At 40.3% G+C, this 22,063-nt stretch overlaps 2 protein-coding genes across 6 annotated transcripts in view; both read left to right on the top strand.

Annotated features, from left to right (window-relative positions):
- The first annotated feature begins 338 nt into the window (after positions 1-338).
- Positions 339-2,501, top strand: LOC116381079 (growth factor receptor-bound protein 7-like). The gene is made up of 3 exons (XM_031842916.1): positions 339-445; positions 548-641; positions 724-2,501. Exons 1-3 carry the CDS (start codon positions 339-341, stop codon positions 868-870), a joined length of 348 nt encoding a protein of 115 aa, XP_031698776.1. The 3' UTR covers positions 871-2,501.
- Positions 2,502-10,926: 8,425 nt separating this feature from the next.
- The window catches only part of LOC116381783 (SRC kinase signaling inhibitor 1-like), a 78,887-nt gene continuing 67,750 nt past the window's right edge, over positions 10,927-22,063 (top strand). For 4 of the 5 annotated variants that reach the window (XM_031844208.1, XM_031844206.1, XM_031844207.1 and 1 more), the window contains exons 1-2: positions 10,927-11,191; positions 17,213-17,270. In XM_031844208.1, the coding sequence (XP_031700068.1) occupies positions 17,219-17,270 (52 nt within the window). In that variant the 5' untranslated portion in view covers positions 10,927-11,191; positions 17,213-17,218. The remainder of the gene's footprint in view (positions 11,192-17,212; positions 17,271-22,063) is intronic. The other variant, XM_031844210.1, reaches the window with a different exon arrangement.

Genomic DNA, 22,063 nt, shown 5'->3' with positions numbered 1-22,063 from the left:
TAGAGTCACACAGACCATAAAGCAGGGGATGCTTTAGGGGCGGGGCTTACTGTGATTGACAGGTCTCTACCAGAGACGTATATGGCGTCTCTACATCACTCCTCCTCAGTCCTAATATGGTCACTTCCTGTTCACTGGTTAAAAAATAACATGGCGACGGCCAAACCATCAGTCCACAAACGAGGAGAGATGAGTTAAGGAAACGTGCTTTTTTTTTTTTTTTTAAGAAAAGGAGACATCTGTGCTTTTGAGCCCATGTTTAAATATGACATCTGACTGCATCATCTGTCCACTATTCCAGATGTGTGTCAGAAAAGAGAAACGCTCACCGTCTCTTTATGTTTGTTCTGTTAGCAGCGATCCACAAGTCTCAGGCCTGGTTTCATGGTCGCGTGTCCAGAAAGGAGACGCAGAGACTGATAGAGAAGCAGGGCCTCGTAGACGGGTGAGTGGACGAGATCCAGTAAAAAACGCAACCTTGTACACTCTGAAGGATGCATCTTTTTTTTAATAGTTGCGTTCCTTATTCACGTGCGTTGATGTGCAGGATGTTCCTGATCCGTGAGAGCCAGCAGCACGCTCAGTGCTTCGTCCTCTCGCTGTGTTCCAAGCTGAAGACCAAACATTACCTGGTGATCCCTGTGAGTTCCCGTTCGTCCTCTTAAAGGAACACGCGCCTCCTTTTTTTTTACTGTGCATCCTAACTGTGACCGTCTCTTGCAGTGCGAGGACGACGGCAGGAAGTACTACACCATGGACGACGGCGTGACTCTCTTTATCGACGTCCTGCAGCTGGTGGAGTTCCACCAGATCAACAAGGGCATCCTCCCCGTCTGCCTCAAACACCCCTGTGTCTGTGTGGCTCTATGAGGTCCCCCCCCCCCCCCACCCACAACTCTCTTTGGGGGCCACAATCGGACGCCTTCAGGTCCAAAACCTGAGCATCGGATTGTGTTCATATCTAAGAAGCAGTTGATAAACTGGATTCTGTGGAAGTCTGTGATATTTTTGGGGTTTGAGACGTGGACTCCCTCTTTAGTATTTTTACTTTTTTATTTTTAACTAATGAAGCCCCCCGCCCCGTTGGACACACTTGCAGTGCACTTTGATTGGGATCCACATCACAGCCACGGTGTGATGAGATTCGTCTGTTCTTTTCACCAGATCTCACTGAGCGACTGTCGCCACCAGAGGGCGCTCTGAGTCTGAGCTTCTTTTTTTCCAGCTGGTGTAAAGAAATGAACACTTTAATATTTTACATTGTGATATTATAATCATGAAAATAACCCAGGTTGCAATCGTGTAGCATGTAAACTCCTCACTCCTCTGACTGATGATGGTGAAGGGAACTGCGATTTGTGATGTTTAAACTACCAAATATATGAATGCAAACAGGTTTTATGAGGGTTTTTACCTTGTCGCTTATTGAGGAAGACCATAAGATCTGGTTAAAGCTCTGGGAGAAAATAAACTGCTTTTTTTTTTTTTTTGGTGGTAACACTATTCTACAGGCCTGTGTAATTTTCCTGCCGATTTCAAAGTACAGCGAATAACGTTAAACCTTCAAAGTCTACAATTATAAATCGAAGTAAAACCAAATGACATATTACATTCCAGGTAACTTCTTTGGAAATGACGCACCTGTAAAATCAAGTGTTTCTGACCTTTTTTGTTATCCGTGGTTGTTTTCTTTTACTTTGAATATTTGCACTGTTTGCTTTTTATCATGAAGATGTATTTCTTAGAATGTCTTTTTTTATTTTTACTAAACAGGGTTTGTTAGTTTTATACATCCTGGGAATGTTTTGTCATTTTCAGACCCGTTTTATATTTTTGAATAAACGGTTTCATATTAAACATTTTCATAAATATCAACTTTTGTCGATGTATGCAAGAGATGCCCTCCACAACTTCTTCCATGCTTTTATTTAAACAATTGTTTGATGTAGAGTTGTCACACAAAACGCAAACATTAGGAGAAAAGTCTAAATAAAATACATAAGTATAATTTGTGTTTTAGGACTTAGTTTCTTTTCTCCCGTTAATCATCTCACAACTTCTCAGGTTCATCTGGTGACCCTTTGGAGGGGCCCGACCCCTAGGTTGAGAACCACTGGACTAAACTGTAAAAGTAGCTCCATCTGGAGCAGCTACAGTCAACACTGGTCTTGGTATTTATGCACTGATATTGCTATTTTTACTTATGGTGGTGTATTTATGCACTGATATTGCTATTTTTACTTATGATGGTGTATTTATACAATGCTATTGCTATTTTTACTTATGATGGTGTATTTATACAATGCTATTGCTATTTTTTACTTATGATGGTGTATGTATACAATGCTATTGCTATTTTTACTTATGATGGTGTATTTATGCACTGATATTGCTATTTTTACTTATGATGGTGTATGTATACAATGCTATTGCTATTTTTACTTATGATGGTGTATGTATACAATGCTATTGCTATTTTTACTTATGATGGTGTATTTATACACTGATATTGCTATTTTTACTCCAGTAAAGAATCTGAATACTTCTGTCAATGTAGAAGAAAAAGTCTAAGAGATCATATTTCTCCTATATTAGCTTCTCTGCACGGTTTATACTCGGGGCCGGCTCGGGCGTATACTCGAACCATCCCCTAGTTATGCTGCTCCAGGCCTGAACTATGGGGGGACTTCCTATGATACACTGAGCTCCTCTCTCCTCTCCATCTGTATATATATTCATGTCCCAATAGTGCACATTACTAACTTCACTTCTTCCTTGAATTATAGTGATGTATAAAGTAGCATAAAATAAATAGTTACGCTGCTTATACATTGAGTTCCATTTCACAACTGGGTGAACAAAAATATTGAAACTCTTTTAGTGGAAACGGTATCTCAACACTAAGCGGAGGAAGTGCTGCCCTGCCTGACTTCAAGTCGGATGATTATAAAACCATTATCAGCCCAAAACTAAGAGAACCTGGACTGAGTCCTGACGGAGCTGATTGGTGGAGCAACATGAAAGGCAGCCTGGAGGTTATTGTGGAGCGATGGCAGGCTGCACTGATCCCAGATCCTCAGCCACTGACCTACTCTCTCTGCATTAGTGTGTGTGTGCGCACGTGTGCTGCAGCCCTTCTCTGTGGATGGAGTTGCTATGGTAACACAATTTTTTCATCTTTTTTTTGGGGGGGGGGGGCTTGTCTGGCCAGGTAAATTAAGAGGGTGAAAGGAACAGAATACATATGGGTCAAAGAGGAGCTCATGAATGTACAGCTCAGTTATTAATGTGTGTTTGATCACTGACGGAATGAACCGTCCAAACAGTTTTATATTTAACTCAATTCTGTTTATATTCACGTCATCTTACATCTTTTCAATTTAATCAAACATTTCTATTTTATGCTCCTTTTATTTACTTCTACTCTACATTTACAGCAAATATTATTCTTTTAACTCCACTTCATTGATAACTTTAGTTACATTGCAAAATCTGATTATTAATACAAAACAAATCAATTATTAAATATATATATATATATTATTAAACTACCCAGCAGTATCTACAGTCGTTTAAATGAGCTCCACCTTCACCAGCTGCTACATTAAAGATATGAACATGTATCAATAATTATAATCCTATAATATAATGGGCCTATTGTTATATTTTTCTACTTTAAGTACTTTTTGATGATGATACTTTTACTTCTGTAAGATTCTAAATGCGGTAGATTAATTTTACCCTGTGGTAGTATTTTTTATTTAAGATACTTCTTCCACCATAAATAAAAAGGATTTATCGGTCAATTTTTTTTTATCTTTACTTATATTTCGACATTATGATATAGTTAAATAAAAAAACTATTTATGTACATTAAGTAAGTAGGTGTCATTATGCTAAAAATTCTACTTTTATTTTCAATCGGTCGGAGTGAAGAAAAACAAAACAACTTGACTTATTACTAATTGTAATCACCGCCCGGCGAGGCTGTGAGGTGACTCGAATCGAACACCACCACGTGTGCGCACGAGTTGAAGTGTTGGCAAGATAAAGAAAATTGGCTAAAAATGGCGCAGTTTTAATTTTAAATTAGCGGTTGAAAGACAGAAAAAAAAGAAAAGTGGAGCGAAATGTTTCCAACTCAAGAAATGAGTTTGTTTTGTTTGTTTCTGCGTCGTCATCAGGATGAGCGAGCTAGCATGCTAACGGTAAGCTAGCGTTTGTTTCTTGTGTTTCTAGTTAGCTGTGGTTAGCTAACGTTAGCTAACGTTAGCTAGTGGTTAGCTAACGTTAGCTAGTGGTTAGCTAACGTTAGCTAGTGGTTAGCTAACGTTAGCTAGTACAGTTTATAGTTAAAACAATTAACCGTGGAAATAATGTGCAGATTCACGGATGACGAGAATAACCTGTAGCTGCTGCTCAAGTTATAAATCAAGAATCTTTCTGCAGCTTTTTCCTTATTCTCGTGCTCTCGGCGAGGTGAGAGTGGGCGAACCCACGTAAACTGCGTTAAAGTGGTCGTTTACGTGATGAAAAGACTTCTTGTACCGGTGAGAATGGTGAGCGAGCTCTCCTCTGTGAGCCGCGGCTGTATTCTCACTCTGCTGCAGTGGTTTCCTTCAGTCTGCTTTCACAGTAACAAAGACGTGTCGCTCTGGGGTGAAGTGGAGATGAGAATATGTTCACGTGAGCCCTGAATCAGCACGCTGAGGTGTGGAGGGGTTCTTTATCTTTGGCACAATGCATGCTGGGATAGGGACCTTGAATCAGCAGGTATAGAGAATGGACCGTTGCCCTTTGTGACACATGTGACAATACTAAACTGAAAGAACCAGGTCACATCCAAAAGTGGCGAAAGTACAGAAGTATTGGCATTAAAATGTACTGAAAGTGACACATTCAAAGTACCCTTTCTGCAGAATGGCCCATTTCAGAATACTACTTATGATTCTCTGTCAGGGTTCACGCCGGTGTATTGACTGCGTGTGTACCAATATGAAGGTAACAGTAACATAAGTATGAATGTAGCAGTGCAGTTTATTTGTCGGTGAACCTTGTACTTTAGTAAATCATGTGTATGGCCCTTTAATTGGGAGCATCTCAACAACAACCCATCATAAAAGTTAACAGTCCAATCAGACATTTGCCATAAAGATATCAAAGCAAAGATAAAACCGTATATATGGATATTATTCCAGGTGAATTATAGTGATAAAAGATACTTACAAGACTCTCACTGACATGTTTATCTAAAGTCGTGCTGCTGGGTTTAACAAGAGAAGCAGTTGAAGAACAATATTTCACTAGAATACCAGCTGCATCTCCAAGATGAGAGGTTTTAGAGGCCTTTTATTTTTTCCACCCATTTCCTGTTGGCTGTTCCCTTTGCTTTAAAAACTTTCATGCCGAATGCAAGATAAGCTTGCTTTTATTGTGGAGCCTTCAGCTGAAAGAATTGTTGTCATGTGACTGTTGGTCTCAGATGAATCAGTTACGGCTTCATAGTTTCACTGAAGAGCTCAGAATTTAATGCTTTTTAGAGTAAACGGTTTATTTGGGGCAAAAGTTCAAATGAAACTTGTAGAATAAAATGTTTCTGATGAAATATTGTAAATTTAAGCTTTGTTTCAGTTGAGTTCGCTGAGGGAAGCGTTGGTCACACATGGTGTGTTCAAGGACCGTTGAAAATCTGATAATATGACGATTATGACACTTTTACAGCTTCTGACTGTGCTGAACGGTGTAGTTCTATCGATTATTCAGAGGGTTAATCTATACCTTTATATGGTGTAACAAGTGTTTGTGGAGAGTAGCTTTGGGCTGAAACCGCTCACGTTAGGTGAAGGAGCTCCTTCCTTTGGTTTGGCACATTTTCCCCCGGATTGATTCACAGAGTCGATGTTTGAGCTCTGCTGCAGCAGCTTCCAGTGGTAACGCTGACTGAGCTGTTTGGGAGTCTGATACCTAAAGCCCAGCTATCTGTATCAGGACTAAAGAAAGTCGGATTGGTTGGTGCGTAGTGAAACGGCGAGGCCAGGTTTAAGGTCGCGTCGTTGGTGTAACAGTAGAGTGATGTGCACGGAGACAGAGCTGCTAAATGTCAAGAACAACGTTTAGTCACAGTATTAACAGTCACTGTCTGACCCACAGATTCATAGAAACACAACAAAAAGCCCTAAAGTCCACACAGACACAATGTGCAGCTGGCATGAAAACTAGATTATTTCTAATAATTAATTCCAATGAAAACATGTTAATTCTTAAAAAAAACAATTAAAAGGAGCTCTTTTAATAAATAAGAAGCAGAAACCAGCTCATAAATAAGTGATTTGTGTGTTTTCAGGGCTGCAGGGAGGAAAGCAGGAGAAACTATTGAGCTGCTCTTGTATAGACTCATTAATTCTACAATGAAAGGATCATTTCTTCTCATCCGAATTCACAGTTTTCTCCAATTTATTCTGCCGCCAGCAGCTAAGAATGTACATTAGGTTATGGAGACGTCGCGTCCTGGTTATGTTGTTGATCATCTGTGACAGTCTGGCGGAGCTCCAAAGGGCAAAACTACATTAATTTTAAAAATTTATTGGTCAACAAGCCACGTTTAAAGTCAGCGACGTCTATAGCAAAGTCTCTGTGGTCTCTTCCTTTGTTTTTCTGAATCTTTCTTTTAAAATGATGTCCGTCAGCATCGTTAAAAGAATCTGTCCAGTCGGTCTAGAGCTTGATGAACACAACAGAGTGTTACCCTGACCTACTTTCAGCAAACATCTGCCTGATTGTTGTGAAAGACGAGAATAGAACGAGACAATTAAAACCAAATCAGTGACAAACAAAAAGACACTTGATGGCAGAATCCAGACGTCTCATTTAAAGACAGTCGACTCACTCGTTCTCAGTGTTCAATGACAGACTCACCAGATGTAATATATCAACAGCTTGACACGATGATGTGAGTTTTAATGCGTTTAAAAGTGTTTTTCAGTGTTTTCCAGCAGGAGATTGAGGCTTTTGATGCTGTGGTTCCAGGTAATTAAATGTATCAAGGTGTGAATGCAATTAATATGAAGCACTCCTTTAATTTGATTTTATTTGAAGCGCTCTCCTCCTCTGTTGTATCCTGGTTCAAGTCCTTTTCTTCATCCTCCTTTTCCCACCAAAAGTCTTCTTCTTCTACTGAAAGACTAGATGCGAGACGTAAAGAAGTTCTGTTCGGGTCCGGTCTTAAAGCTCAGTGCTGTAACCGACCAATCACCGTTATGTCTGAATCAATTCTGTACGCGACCCGTTAATGTAAGACCAACGACTAATACTCATTACCCAACAGGCTCAGGGCCGTCTGTAGTACAGCTGTGGATAAATGACATGATATGATGTATGAAAACATTTAAAACAACGTAGTGATGCAATCTACTGCTCCGTGTTGTCAATGGCTCATATTCATTTGTGTTTCCACCCACTCGAGGTTCCTGAAATCATTGAAAAAAACAAGACTTTTTTTGGTCCCTGCTTTAATTATATATATATATAATTAGTTAATATATATGTATTAATATGTATATGTGTGTGTGTGTTCTTGTTTTGATAAAAAAGGTCAGTTATTACTGATGTAAGTTCTTCAAAACACCTCATTTATGATTATGAGAAATATATTATTCATGCAGTTGAGCACACAAACAAACAGGTTTTATATTTTTAATAATAATAACAATAAACTTTTTACAGAACATTTCATACAAGAACTACGGTACAAAGTGCTTTGCAATAAAGGAAGATAAATATACAATGAACATAAAAACAGACCTTCAGTGAAGGTAATTTGAGAAAGTTTGATGTCTTGTGCACAATTATTCGGTACCAAAGCATCCGAGGCCAGAAGCAAAGCTCGTATCCGTGTCGAGTACAGAGAGAAAACACAACACATAATACAAATAACGTTTAAAATATTAGGATCAGTACCCATATCTGCAGCATGCACATATACATCAGTGCATTGACTACAAAAAATAAATAAAACTGCTTTGTCGCATTCAGACCGATGTCTGTTTCCATCACGACCTCTGTTTTCAGAACAGTTAGTCTCGACTCAAAATCACCGAAATACAAAACTAAGTTTGTGAAAGTTAACCTAACTAAGTATTCACGATCTTTTCTTAAACCTAACTAAGTATTTCACGATCTTTTCTTAAACCTAACTAAGTATTTCACGATCTTTTCCTAAACCTAACTAAGTATTTCACGATCTTTTCCTAAACCTAACTAAGTATTTCACGATCTTTTCTTAAACCTAACTAAGTATTTCACGATCTTTTCTTAAACCTAACTCAGTATTTCACGATCTTTTCCTAAACCTAACTAAGTATTTCACGATCTTTTCTTAAACCTAACTCAGTATTTCACGATCTTTTCCTAAACCTAACTAAGTATTTCACGATCTTTTCCTAAACCTAACTAAGTATTTCACGATCTTTTCTTAAACCTAACTCAGTATTTCACGATCTTTTCTTAAACCTAACTAAAGTTTTGTTTCCTAAACCTAACTGAGGTGTCTCCTGTGAAGACGGAAGTTTATTTTGAAAAGACTGTATGTATATAACGAGCGTAAATTGTCACGTGTTGCTGGACTTTCGTTGGGTTTTGGTAAGATATCATAGGAACTGTTGAATGAGGATACATTGCCACAGCGTGTGCCCTGCATCATAACATAGAAGTTGTTATATTTACCTGAATTAACATCGGGTTTTATTTAACAGATATGCCTTTTAGATGTGGACATCAGGGACGGCAGTGAGGAGAGGAAGAGGTTAAGAAAAACCTTTTGAAGTTGAATACAGAGACCTGAGAGGTGACAGCTGGACGAGACGACATGCCGAGTGAATGACGGACAAAGCCCAGAAACAGACAGATGAAGACAGAAGGAATAAATACAGAGCAGAGACAGAAGAGACAGCCAGACGGACAGATGACGGGATAATTTCAGATTCATGGATCCCTGGCGACAGCGAGAGAGTCTGACCAGAGGAGCTGAATAATGAATCGGGAGGATGAGGCCGACGTTGCAGACGGTAAAACCACATATATCAAATATATATATCACCAAATGTATCAAATATATATACTGTATATATCACCACATATATATCAAACCCACAGAGCAGTAGCAATAACCCAAAGACGGAGAGGAGAGGACGTCAAAAAGACTGATGGCATGTTCATGGAAACGGCCAGATGTCAACAGAGATCGTGAAAAGTTAGTTAGAGTTAGGAAAAGATTGTGAAATACTGAGTTAGGTTTAGGAAAAGATTGTGAAATGACGTTAGACAGTTTCTTCACGACAGAAACTTACTTGAGAAATATCTAAAAAAACAACAAAAAAACTGTTAATAATAATACACTTTATTTATAGATTTCCATTCAAGTAACTCAATGTCCAAATAGAAAATAAATCGGGCACTAAGAAGACAATACATGCTAACATATATAAGTGAAATAAAATAAATGACCATTAAAACTACAAAGAAATGAGAGAAATAGTAAAAATATTCTACTTTATTTCTTAGTCCATGTCATTGTTAGTGTTTTTGTTTTTAATATTCTGATACGAGGCACCATCTTGAAATATAACCAAGCTAAACAGGAAAGAAAGAAGTAAAAACATCGTACAAATGACAACCGACAGATCAATCGATAATCAAAATAGTCTCCCCGCTAAATGTGGACTAAACTTCCCGCCCAGACATTCACCTTTCTCCCTCACCTCACCCACTTCTCTCCCTAATTACACCCCCTCTCCTCTCTTCAGGGGGCCATTTGTCTCTCGCTGAGCTGTGACTTAGCGCGTTAATTACCTCGCCACCTAAATGGAACGGTGCCGAGGAATGTCGCCTCGCAAAAAAATAAATAAAAATAATAACGATCCTCGATGAGAATCCAGGAGAGAGAAACCGAGGCCGAGCACACATCATCCTGATATATGTTGTCTATTACCCACGTGTGTGTGTGTGTGTGTGTGTGTGTGTGTGTGTGTGTGTGTGGAGTCCCTCAAGGGCAGAAGAGGAGACCCTCTGGAGCGTTATGAGGTCGGGAGCGTCCTCCCTCTCAAGGCCCAGCAGAGCGCTATCTTTAATTTATCGACATGTTTTATTTACCAGCAAGTGAGTTCAGGCCACCGAGCAACAAACTGGACTCCGTGTCGCCTCCGTGTTTCTATTTGTCGGGATGCAGAGATGAACTCTCGTCTGCTAGTCGGTTTGTTGAGATCAGCTCATCTTCTTTTTTTACCTCTTTAATCCCGTTTTGTGGTGACCAAACATTTCCTCACTCCCCTCCACGGAGAGATCCAGTTATCAGGTGTCATAGTGTGCATGACATACGGCTCCTGTGACCCTGAACACACACACACACACACACACACACACACACACACACACACACTCCGTCTCATTAATTTATGGCCTTCACCTGAGGATTGAATTACAGCTGGTGCTGGATCTACTTTGACAATATCCTCGGTTGTGGACACACCCACCTACACACACACACACCTACACACACACACACGCACACCTTCACACACACCGTACCGTTCACGATATCAGTGTTTTTACTATTCCACGCTTTGCTCGCTGGCATTCATAAATCATCGCCGATGTTAATTTGTCTGCAAGGAAAAGTGTCAAAGAAACATCTGCATTTTTAAAATTTTCCCGTCTTCCTTTTCATCCCTCCATCAATGGCTTCCTCTCCTCAGCTCCTCAGTATATTCCCACGGACGACATTCATTGCGTCTAACGACGGCCGCGGAGATCAAAGGCAGCTGTCGGATCGGAGGGTTTTTTGACGCTGGCCCTTTAAGAGAGGCAGCGCGGGGAGGGGGGCGGGGGGGCTCCGCATCCATAAAACATGAGTTTACTCAGTGGCCATGCTAAGACACGGTTAGGAGCGCCTCTCAGTGTATCCGACACACACAGCCGAGGCATGGACGCGCTGGGAAGAAGAGGGATAAACCTGGAGGAACAACAGTAAGGGAGGAGGAGGAAGAGCGAATGGGAGAAGAAGAGCTGTAAAGAAGATAAGAGAGAAAGTGTCGGCGCGGTAAAAAGAGGACGGTGAACGGGCGCATCGAGGCGGAGAATGGGCAATTCCTCCTTCCCAGGCATGTCCTCTCTCTCTCCGTCCGTTCTGTAGTTGCAGGTATTTCTTAACTTGAGTGACGCTGCAGGGAAACCTCCACATCTGGCTTCTCCACCTCAGTGTGATGCTGCACATCTGTCTCTTTGCCTGCGTCCGTGTCTGAAAGATGCATTTGAGTTAAAGTACATCTTTGGCACATTTTGTGTGAATGTTTAAAATGTGGGACACTTGAAGCATCTCATAAGTTGTTTTTAATTTGCTTTGATTTGAGAAAAGAGCCTCTGATTGAGTTATGCTGTTAGAATCATCTGTTTTAAGTGCCGCAGCCTGTTTTTAGATATCAGAAGTGTGCTTTGATGTGCGTTTTATAGTGCAGATATTGACGGGACTATGGGGGGGGTGCTGGTGTCGGTTGCGTCTGGCAGCAGCTCTGCTTGTTTGCTGGCTGTGTGGACGATGTTCTGGATCTCGGTGCATGTGGGGCATGAAAGAGGCTATTGAAGGATATTTATTGCTGCCGGTCAGAGCGATGGAAAGAGTGATGATTTCCTGGATGTAATGGAGCGGTTTATGAATACAGAAGCATTTGATGTCCACTTGGAAGACAAACGAGCAGCTGTGACTGCAAAAAAAAAAAAACGAATTTGCAACTCAAAATCTGTATTTTTCAGATGTTAAAGTGGGAGAAAGATCTAGGCGGATCTGTGCATATCATTAATAATGTTTAATTAGTGAGGCATTAGGAGTGAGGGCAGTCCTGTTAACTCAGGTGTGTTTATAACAGGTACAGTATACCTTCACTGTTTCCTCTCCAGAGGAATACTACAGCTGTGTATTTAAACCACAAACAAACAACAACAAAAACCTCAAAATGTAATCGAGTTAATACGATTTATGATTTGTTAACGGTCTTTGAACCACACACACTTTTTAAAAGATGTTTGTAGAACTTAAACACGTTTAACCTACATGATGAAAAGGATAGCTAACGGTTTTAACCTGTTTATTGTTCTGGTGAGTTTAATGCGTTTGTCTCGTTCAAACACTTTCAATCCTTCTATATCTTCACAGACGACAATCAAGGAGATATGTTTTGATTAATTAATACAGCCACAACTTGGGAGATTGGTTAAAACCCTTTCTTATCGAGCAGCGGGTGTAATGTTACTCCTCCAGCAGTGAGAAGGTGTTTATTTCTTCTATAAAACTCTTCTTCACCGACGGGTTCTACTGCAGAGGGAGCTGACTGCAGGCGGGCAGAGGGGCAAAATGGAGGTTTCACTATCTTTAATCTGTATTGATTCACATGATGCCCTCCTCTCAGCACGTCGCACAAATCTGTGTCAGAGAGACCCGTTGGGAGATAAGATTTAGGAGGAAAAAAATCTAAAAGAATCCAGCTCTCTTAAAATGTAACGCGGCTCCGACACGAGGCTCGTCATCCTGCGACGCCGTCTCTGAGAGGATTACATGGGAACAGAACACAGAATACTCAAAGTTATCTCTTTTGTGCCGCATGACTGTGAGAGTCGTGTAACCTCAATGACAGAAGCCAGACGCCCTTCCTCAGCTCCCCAGGAGGGGTTGAGAGGAGGAAGAGGAGGAGGAGGAGGAGGAGGAGGAGGAGGAGGGAGGAGGTGGTGGTGGTGCAGCAGCAGATCAAACCTGCTGGAATCAGAAGTGACTGTGGAGCAAAAAAAGAGAAGAGACGGCGTAGAGGATCTGTCAGAGAGCAGCAGCCAAACGGCAGTTTTCCCATGTCAGCCTGATCAAACTTGTTGACATGTGGAAGGAGATGGAAGGGAGACAGAGAGGGAGGGAGGGAGGGAGGGAGGATGAAGGGCAGAGAGGGAGGAAGCTGTCGACATCAGAGGCCCGTTGATGCGGTTGCCACCAGGTGAAGGCGAGCCGACGGTGATGTTGACTCAGAGATGCGTTTTCTTTGCACTCTGACATTCAGAGACTCCGTCTTGATCCTCCACGTCGGCTCCTTTTGTCTGAGTTAAAACTCACATTTTCTTTTCTGGAATTTTGGTTCCAAGCAGCAGCGAGACGGCAGAGACGCTTCATCATTTCGCTGATGTGTGAGAAAGCGTCGGAGCTTCAACTGACTAACGAATTCACAGCAAAGTAGAAGTTCAACCCTCTGAGCTGTGCAGTAGAGATAGTCCACCCGTGTCTGTGTGTCTTTGCTTATTGTCATCGTTTGTTGGAGGGTTTTCTAATCCTTCACATCCCTAAAATATGTACAAGCTAAGCTAAAAGGACATGTAGGTCATTCAGTCTCTTCACATTTTATTAAAGAGTCTTATTGATATTTTAAATCTCTCCTCAGAGAGAGAAAGATGCAGGAAAAACATTCCACATAAAAGCACAAATAACTGACTTCAAAACAAACAAAACAGCAGAAAGTTATAAACAACATCAATCTTTCTCATTAGACAGACGAGTAACAGACGTAAAACAAACAGAATATTGCATCAATTAATGAATAATCAGTGTACGGGACGAATCAAATCTAATCTACTTTAAAACGAGCCTCCAAAAGTTAAACCGCATGATGTTTGAGGAGTCAGAGGAGAATAAAGACGTTTGTGTAAATGTCCTTTATGAAGAGAAATGTTCCAGTATAAAGAATAACTACACATCATTATATAACAGTAATTAAGTATTAAAACAGGGGCAGAAATAAACACATTTAAATAAACACACAATTATTTTTCTCCTCTACTCTTCTGAATGTAGAAACTTAAACTAAATATTTCTCAACACATTATTTGAACTATGTTCATGTTTTAGTTTTTAGAATGAGTTGAACAGGATCAGCTCTGTTCTTAAAGGGTTACTGAAGGTTCTAGAGCTCGTCCACGTCTTCTCATTGATTATATCTTAGTACTTATTTATGGATTTATGTTTCATACCTCCGCTACAGCCGGAGGCTTCTCTCTATGTATTCATGTTCAGGGTTGTGAGTTGTGGTGACCGTGATTCTTCTGGAGGCACAAACGTCCACGTGGACTCAAAGACGGACGGAGTGGATGTTGGAAGTGAAAGGTCACTGTGACGTAACAAAACACGTTTTTTTTGGCCATAAATCAAGAATTCACATGCTAATAATGAAAAACTGCAACTTGACCGATGTGGTGGAGGAATACAACCATAAGGCGGTAATTCTACTTTACAACTAACTGATTTATTTAAACACAGATGCTCCTCATAACTGATATTAAAGTACATAAAACGGCTTTTTTTGGTCCCAATTAATTTCAGTACTAATCCTTCCATCACAACACGACAACATCTTTAGTAGTAAAAGTTAAAAAAACATTTATTCTGTCTGTTTGTGTTGACTCTGGTGTGTTTTTAAAATCCCTCAAATCAGATCTTTAACAAGTTATAAATCTGATTATAATAATAATAATAATAATAACAGAGCTTAACGGACCACTTTGCAGCAAAATCACTGAACCATGAATCGTATTTCTTTCATACAAATTATATTTAGTGTGCCAGATAATCTTTGTTATAGAAGACACTACTGTCTTTTATTTTGAAGAGTCAGTTGGGACGCTGGTGTCCCACAACGTCTCCATGAAGCACAGACTCACAGACAGATAGACCTCACAGGGGATGTGATGGCTTCTGGGATTCTTGTCTTCTGAGGTTGGAGAGCAGCACCTGTGGAGCCGGCAGACATGGAAGCGTGTTTCACTTATATGAAATGAGGAGGATGCATGTAGTTGTTTCTTATTATCAGAGGACTTTAATGGCTGCAGACTCGGGTGAGAGTTTAGTGTATAATCAAACAACGTCTCTCACAGATAGCAGTGAAACATTGAGGCTGCATCACAGCAGAGTTATTAACAATAAATGTCTTCATTTGCCTCCCTCTGGCTCTGTAAAGACCCAGGGTTATCTTGGCAGTCGGTCTGCGTGTGTTGTTTAATTTATTCCTCTGGAACCAAAGAAAGACGATCAAAATACTTTTAGATGTTTTGCCACAGAGTCGTGATTTCCGGTTGAAAAGCACCAGAACCCACGTTTTTATTTATTTATGGGACACATCGTTCCATCCGCTTTAAGATTGTATCGACTTGACCGGCTTTGGCCCTGGAGTGCATGTCAATTAACTCTTACAAGCTGCTGACATGCAGCAGGACGTATGGGGCTTAAAAGTCTTCTAACACGTACAACTCTGTTTCTACAAAATCACTTTCCTCTCACTTTCAACTACACTGCACGCTCAACTACCTTTCAAGGAAAACGTGTTTTCTCCAGGACTACGTTCTCTTAAACACGTCGGCAACGTTGTAAAATCAAACAAAACAAAAGGCTACAAAACTACTCCATTAGATTAAGTAAAAAACATTTAGGTTTGGCTTAAAATTACTACAAAATTGAAACAAAAACACGACAAAACTACTCTGTTTCACACAGGACATGAACAGCCGTCTCCTGGGTGAAGGTCCTGTGTATTTCAGAGCAGTTTGAAACAGTTTTTTAACACGTGGTTAACGTTGTGATATAAAGCAAAACAAAAAACTTTGTATTTTGACTCTTCCACCAACCAAACCCCCTCCATACCTGGACCTTTGTGGACTTATTTAGTCAATTAGTTTTGGGATATTGGAACGTCATTTTTAGGAGGCAGAGAAACGTGGAGACGCCATCTTTTACACTAAACACATATTTCTTCTCGCCAAGTCAGACATCAGAGAAACAGAGAAAAACGTGAGGACTTTAATCAGAGAATAGAGGTTCATTGAAGAGAAACTACTGCTTATTGTTGTTGTTGTTGTTGGAGGACAGATGCTGGTGGATGTCACATAGCATTGCTCAGGGAGATTTTGTGTTTTCTAAAAAGAAAACCAGGCGAAACCCTCAGTATGAAGACGGATGATATGCAAAAGGGCTGGAGGGAAAATAAAACCGGTCTGACAATGAAAAGTAGGATAAAACCTTTTTATGCTTCAGTCATCAGTATTTTCATATGAAGCTGTGTACAAGTGGAAGAAAAGCAGCGCAGAGAGAGAAGAGAGAGACGCTGGTTCTTCTTCTCTGTTGTAAATCAGCTTAATTGTGAACCTCTGCGTCACATTTCTTTCAGCAGCGGCCGATCGACAGTCGCTGGACACAAAGTGCAGATAACGACCTGAGGTCTGCTAATGTCTGAACAGTGATGTGAGCTCGTTTAATGTCCTCTGCACCAGGGAATGAGGCCACGTCTCCGTTTTCTCACCAATCGCACTGAATTTATTTAATTGTCTGCACAAACACACTTAGTGTTTATTATGGGGTGTATACTAGAGTGTGAGGAGGGACAGTACTGACTGTGTGTAGAAAGGCAGCTTTCAGGTTTGTGGGTGTCGTGTTTTTACCACATTAAGAGGAGGCGTTTCTTCTTTATTAGAGATAAAGATGAGTGATTTTTATCATCACAGGTACAACTTAAAAGTTAAAATGCAGCCGCAGCAGCCGCATTAAAGGAGGGTTCACTCTAGAGAGCCACCGATTGGCCGACTACGATTTTTTTTTTCTCAGAACTAAAATTGACACCGAGGCTCCAGACTTACGCAACCGTTGAATGAAAGTGACCATATCTGGACTGAGGAGGAGTGACGTAGAGACGCCGTATACGTCTCTGGTAGAGACCTGTCAATCACCGTGTAGCCCCGCCCTAAAGCATCCCCTGCTTTATGGTCTTCAATAGCCTAAATAAGGAATTTAATGTTTATCACAAATACACAAAAATAACCAGCTTAACATGAGATAAGGCTCCTTCTTCATTCATGTACCTTTCAAAAACTATTTTCTCAAATCAATTTATATTTGTTTGCTTTGCTTCATTTTCTTCATCTAAATTCAATTTTTGTCTGATAAAATGTTTTGTTTGTTGCCAAGAAGAATTATTTCTTGCTTTGTGCATCATTTGTCCAGATTTATGCATGTGACATTTAAAGAACAGCTGGTTTGTGTTTGTGATGTCCATCATGATTCACTGTCCTCATGGCTCTTAATATATAATATAATATAATGTTGTCAATGTTATTGGTTACACTTGTGCTTTTCCTGCTTTTTAAGGTCAAAATGTCTGCCACGAATAGAGGTTTGTTAACGGAGTTGAAGACTCTTCTCTCAGGTCAGTGGATTGGAATGAAGATTCTTGATGTTTTGTTTTGTATTAAAGCTCATAAAAAGATTCAAGACTTTGAAGTTGCTCTTCTTGACTAGGGATGACCCCCCCGAAACCTGGTTCTAGAAAGGAACCGGTTCTAAATTAGTAAAAAGTTTGGAGTTACCGGTTCTACTGTTAGTACTTTAAGAAGTTCTGGAGTGAGATGTCCTCGTCCACTGCAGGTAACGTTAGTGATGTCATACAGAGTTTGATCACAAGAACAGGATCATCAATGAAAGCTAGAGTATCGATAAGGAACCGATAAGTAGTATCGATAAGGAACCGATAAGTAGTATCGATAAGGAACCGAACCGATGAGTAGTATCGATAAGGAACCGAACCGATGAGTAGTATCGATAAGGAACCGAACCGATGAGCGGTATCGACAAGGAACCGAACCGATGAGCGGTATCGACAAAGAACCGAACCGATGAGCGGTATCGACAAAGAACCGAACCGATGAGCGGTATCGACAAAGAACCGAACCGATGAGCGGTATCGATAAGGAACCGAACCGATGAGCGGTATCGATAAGAGTACTAGTATCGTTATAATCCTAACGATACTCATCCCTATTCTTGACGGAGCGTTTGTAAAAGTTCACAGTTTAAAGTTTCCTCTGAAGCACCAGGACACACCAAAGAAATGTCCTTTTGTCATAGCGTTTAATATCCTGTAGGGAAGACTTTTACACCTGTCATGGGGGTTTATATTGTGTGTGTGTGTGTGTGTGTGTTAGTGTGAGGAGGTGACTTCAAGGTCTTCCTGCTGCTATCACACGTTTGGCATTTCTAGTGCAGTGGGAAACACATTTGACAACTTTCCCTCAAAGACTTTATTATTCATGTTCATCTTTACTCCCAGCTGTGAGGTTTCTGTCCTCCATGGCGGGTTTGTTATGTCACTGACATCTATCCCTGTATCTCTAGGATGAAGAGTTCCTCTCTGTGTTGTTATTTGTTGTGTCTGCAGCTTCATCAGTGTGAGATTTAGTTTGTGCTGCAGCCACAGCGGCACATTTACATACCGGATTGAAAGCCAGACACCACCAGGGACGTCCAGTCTTATTTGCACAAATCACAGGATAATTATGGACTCTGGTTTGTAACTTGAATCCCATTACAAACCGACTCCAGACGTGACATTGAGTTGTAGATTTGTGGATCAATAAGGAGCTGTAAAACCCCCTACCCCCCTCAGTGGAACATGTTCATGGATGGATTGTGATTTGTGAGAGCGGTAAAGTTATTACCAGGCTGGAAGCAGCCTCCTCCCGTTGCTCGTTTCTCTGTCGGTGTGACACACACTTCTGCATCGCTGCAGCAAAGCCGAGAGGTTTCCCACCCAAGAGCTTCAGCTGCTGCCATGTTGCTTCTTTAACCTTTAAGATGGCACTGTTGCTCTGACTGGTCCAAACAGGAAGGACAGATCCTGATGATTTCTTCTGTCCAGTATTTTGATTTATGACCAAAATATCTGCAAAAACTCATCGGCCTCAGCTGCGCTTTGTGTTTACTGCTGAGTAGCAAAATGTTAGCACGCTAACTCACTAAACTCCGACGGTCCATCCATCATCTGTATCCTCTCATCCCATGCCAGCTGACATTGAGGCCAAAGGTTTAGACTACCACAGGGCTGACACATAGATAAAGACCATCAACAACCATGAATGCAGGCATTCACATCTATAGTGCAATTAAGAGTCATCAATTAACCTAAGCAATGGGAAATGTAGGCCTATTAATAGAGAAATAAACAAAGATTTGGACAATTGGACAGAAAAAACGGTAAAGAATCTCTAAATGTTATCTATTTACATATTTAGTGTCATCTATAGTGGTTATTTGCACTAAAAACATGATTTTATTTAAATATTTGCTTTCATTAAATATTATTTTGGGGTATTTGTAGTTTTACTACAAGCTGCGTAGAGCTAGTGTTAGAAAGTTAAACAGGTCCCGCTCTAATATCTATTTTATATTTATGTAATATTAGGTCTATGTGTCCGATTAAGTTCGTTGTTCTAAATGTTGCTTTTCCGTTAGCTCCGTTATTTAGCCAGGCGGGACTAGCTGCTAACAGCTAACGATAGTTAGCTAACGTTTGCTTTCATCTTGCCGATTTCAACGGAAATGACAAACGAAGAGTTTGTGCGTAAATAGACCATTTGTCCTTTTCCCCTGCCATTTCCACATCACCTTATACTATCTAGAATATGTTAGAGATATATGTTTATGCATGTTATTAAAAATGTGTGAAATACTTAATAAATGAGACCAAATTACTTTACTTAAACAAACAAAATGAAGGCTAGCCTTTCATATTAGATTAAATGTAATAAGTACAACAATATGAACATTCAGGCTCCCTCATGTGGCTTAAAAGTGAACTGCAGATGCAAATAAAAAATGAAATAAAAGACGATGGAAGTAATTTATTTACAGACAGTCTTTGGGGAATAACTGCTGTAGTGACTCGAGCATGATTTTCTGAATTGGCATGCATTTTACGATTAGTGCACACGACCTCAATAGATCATGTGTGAGAGCTGGTTGTGTCTCTACATGTGCTGCATGTCGACTCTGATCTGTCGTCTCATAATCGTGCTGACGACTAAATTACAGCGAGCAACATTTAACAAGCCTGATTATACAGAGTGGTCCTTCTGAAGCCGTCAGACTCTCAAAGGAAAAGCTTCTGTCTACTGGAATAATGGGGGGGGGGGGGGGGGGAGGTATTGTGTTATTGTTGAAGGGCTGGGGGATATAGAGAAAGTTTGATGCAGAAACCCTTAAATTATATTCTAGAAACGATTAGTCCATCTATCCATCCATCCATCTATCTACCCATCTATCTACCCATCCATCCATCCATCCATCCATCCATCCATCCATCCATCCAACGGTTCCTATGACATCTTAGGGAAAGTTATTCCGCATTTTTCGTGCATTTTGCAGGTTATCTTATAGATTATGACACATTATTTTATCTTAGGTAACGTTATGAACGCTGGATGAGACCAGGCTGCTGTGTTATAGCTCCTTACATGTGAGGACTTCTATTCTTTGTCATCACGGTATTTTTATGGGGCTCGTACTATTGGTTGAACGCAGCAAACAATTTGATTGTCACCTTTTTTTAATCACTATTTTCTAACATTTTTGAGACCAAATGAATGATCAATAGATCAATCGAACAATTCATAATGACAATTAGTAGGAAATCGATTTAAATAAAAAATTACCCAAAAATTCACAGAAATATTTTCAGTATAAACTTGTTTTACGTCAATCCCTCAGCTTTTGACCTTCTGTGACTATTTCTTGTGAGGTCGTAACGCTTCAGTTTATTTCTCTCCGTTTGTTCCGGTGTGAGACTTTTAAGTGTTCACAAACTTTATCGGATGATGAAACAAGTTTGTGGTGTTTCACGTTGTTGGTGGAGTAGAAACCATTCGGACATCTTGTGAACTAGTCTTTACTGAGTTTCTCTGAGAGAAAGACGGGAGATGAGTCATCCCTCAGAGGTGGACTGTAACTAAGTACATTTACTCAAATACTGTACTGAAGTATGATACAAATACCTCAGAATTGTGCTAGAGTATTTCCATTTAATGCTAACTTTCACTCCTCTACTGTTGAGAGGCAAATATTGCTCTTTTTACTCCACGATATTTATTTGACAGCTTTAGTTACTTTGATTGGATTACTGTAAGTTTTGAATCCATGAAATACGTGACATTGGATTGCAACTAATGATTAATGTCTTGATTAATTAATAAATAGTTCCGTCTATAAAATATCAGAAAATATTCCCAAAAAGTTTTCCAGTGTCAGATTAAAATTATTGTTTACGACCAACATTTAAAAACTAAAAGAGATTAATTTTACTGTCACATAAGACGACGAAAACCAGCTGGAACCAGAGAATCAAGTCATCGGTCATCCAAAGAGTTCACCCTTCCTTTTCTGTCGCATCGGCTACTTTTCACATTCATTCGTGTGAACTTTAGAGGCCGACGATATAGATTCGGACACTCAAACATCAGTAAACATACTCGAGGAAATTAGATGTCAGATCTCACTGCAACACACGGTTGATTCACGGATCACCGACGTGAATATCGACACGGCGACGTGAATCATCTCGTGTTGTTTGTGGTCGTTTAGAGAAGCAGATTTAAGACGAAGATAAAAATCTGCAGACGCCCGAAAGCTGCAAGGGGAAAAAGGATGCCTGAAAACAGGTTTTATTACTACACACGCACACGCACACACGCACGCACACACACGCACGCACACACGCACACACACACACACACACACACACACACACACAGTGCAGCTTTTCCTCAGCAGCTTTGCAGAATGATTTCATTGTGCCTCTCCCTCCATATTTCTGCCACCCGGCCCTCCAGCCTGGATCCAAAGGCAACTATATAGTGTTTGTTTATCTCCATCTTCACAATCTGATTTTAGCTGTGCTGAAAGTAGCATTTTCTTCTTATCACAACATTGCTAATGCTTACTTCCTCCTCTTCCTCCATCATCCCTCTTCATCCCTCTCTCCGTCCACAAAGCAGAAAATGAAGTCCAGTTTCCATCGCCGGGTCTATCTATCTCTATCTATCTATCTATCTATCTATCCATCCATCCATCCATCCATCCATCCATCCATCCATCCATCCATCCATCCATCCATCCATCCATCCATCCATCCATCCATCCATCCATCCATCCATCCATCCATCCATCCAT

The sequence above is a fragment of the Anarrhichthys ocellatus genome, unplaced genomic scaffold, assembly GCF_004355925.1.
Source record: "Anarrhichthys ocellatus isolate YVR2014 unplaced genomic scaffold, GSC_Weel_1.0 scaffold4, whole genome shotgun sequence".
NCBI classification, from domain to species: Eukaryota; Metazoa; Chordata; class Actinopteri; order Perciformes; family Anarhichadidae; genus Anarrhichthys; species Anarrhichthys ocellatus.
The sequence above is the reverse complement of the archived record's forward strand: the minus strand, read 5'-3'. Positions and strand labels throughout refer to the sequence as shown.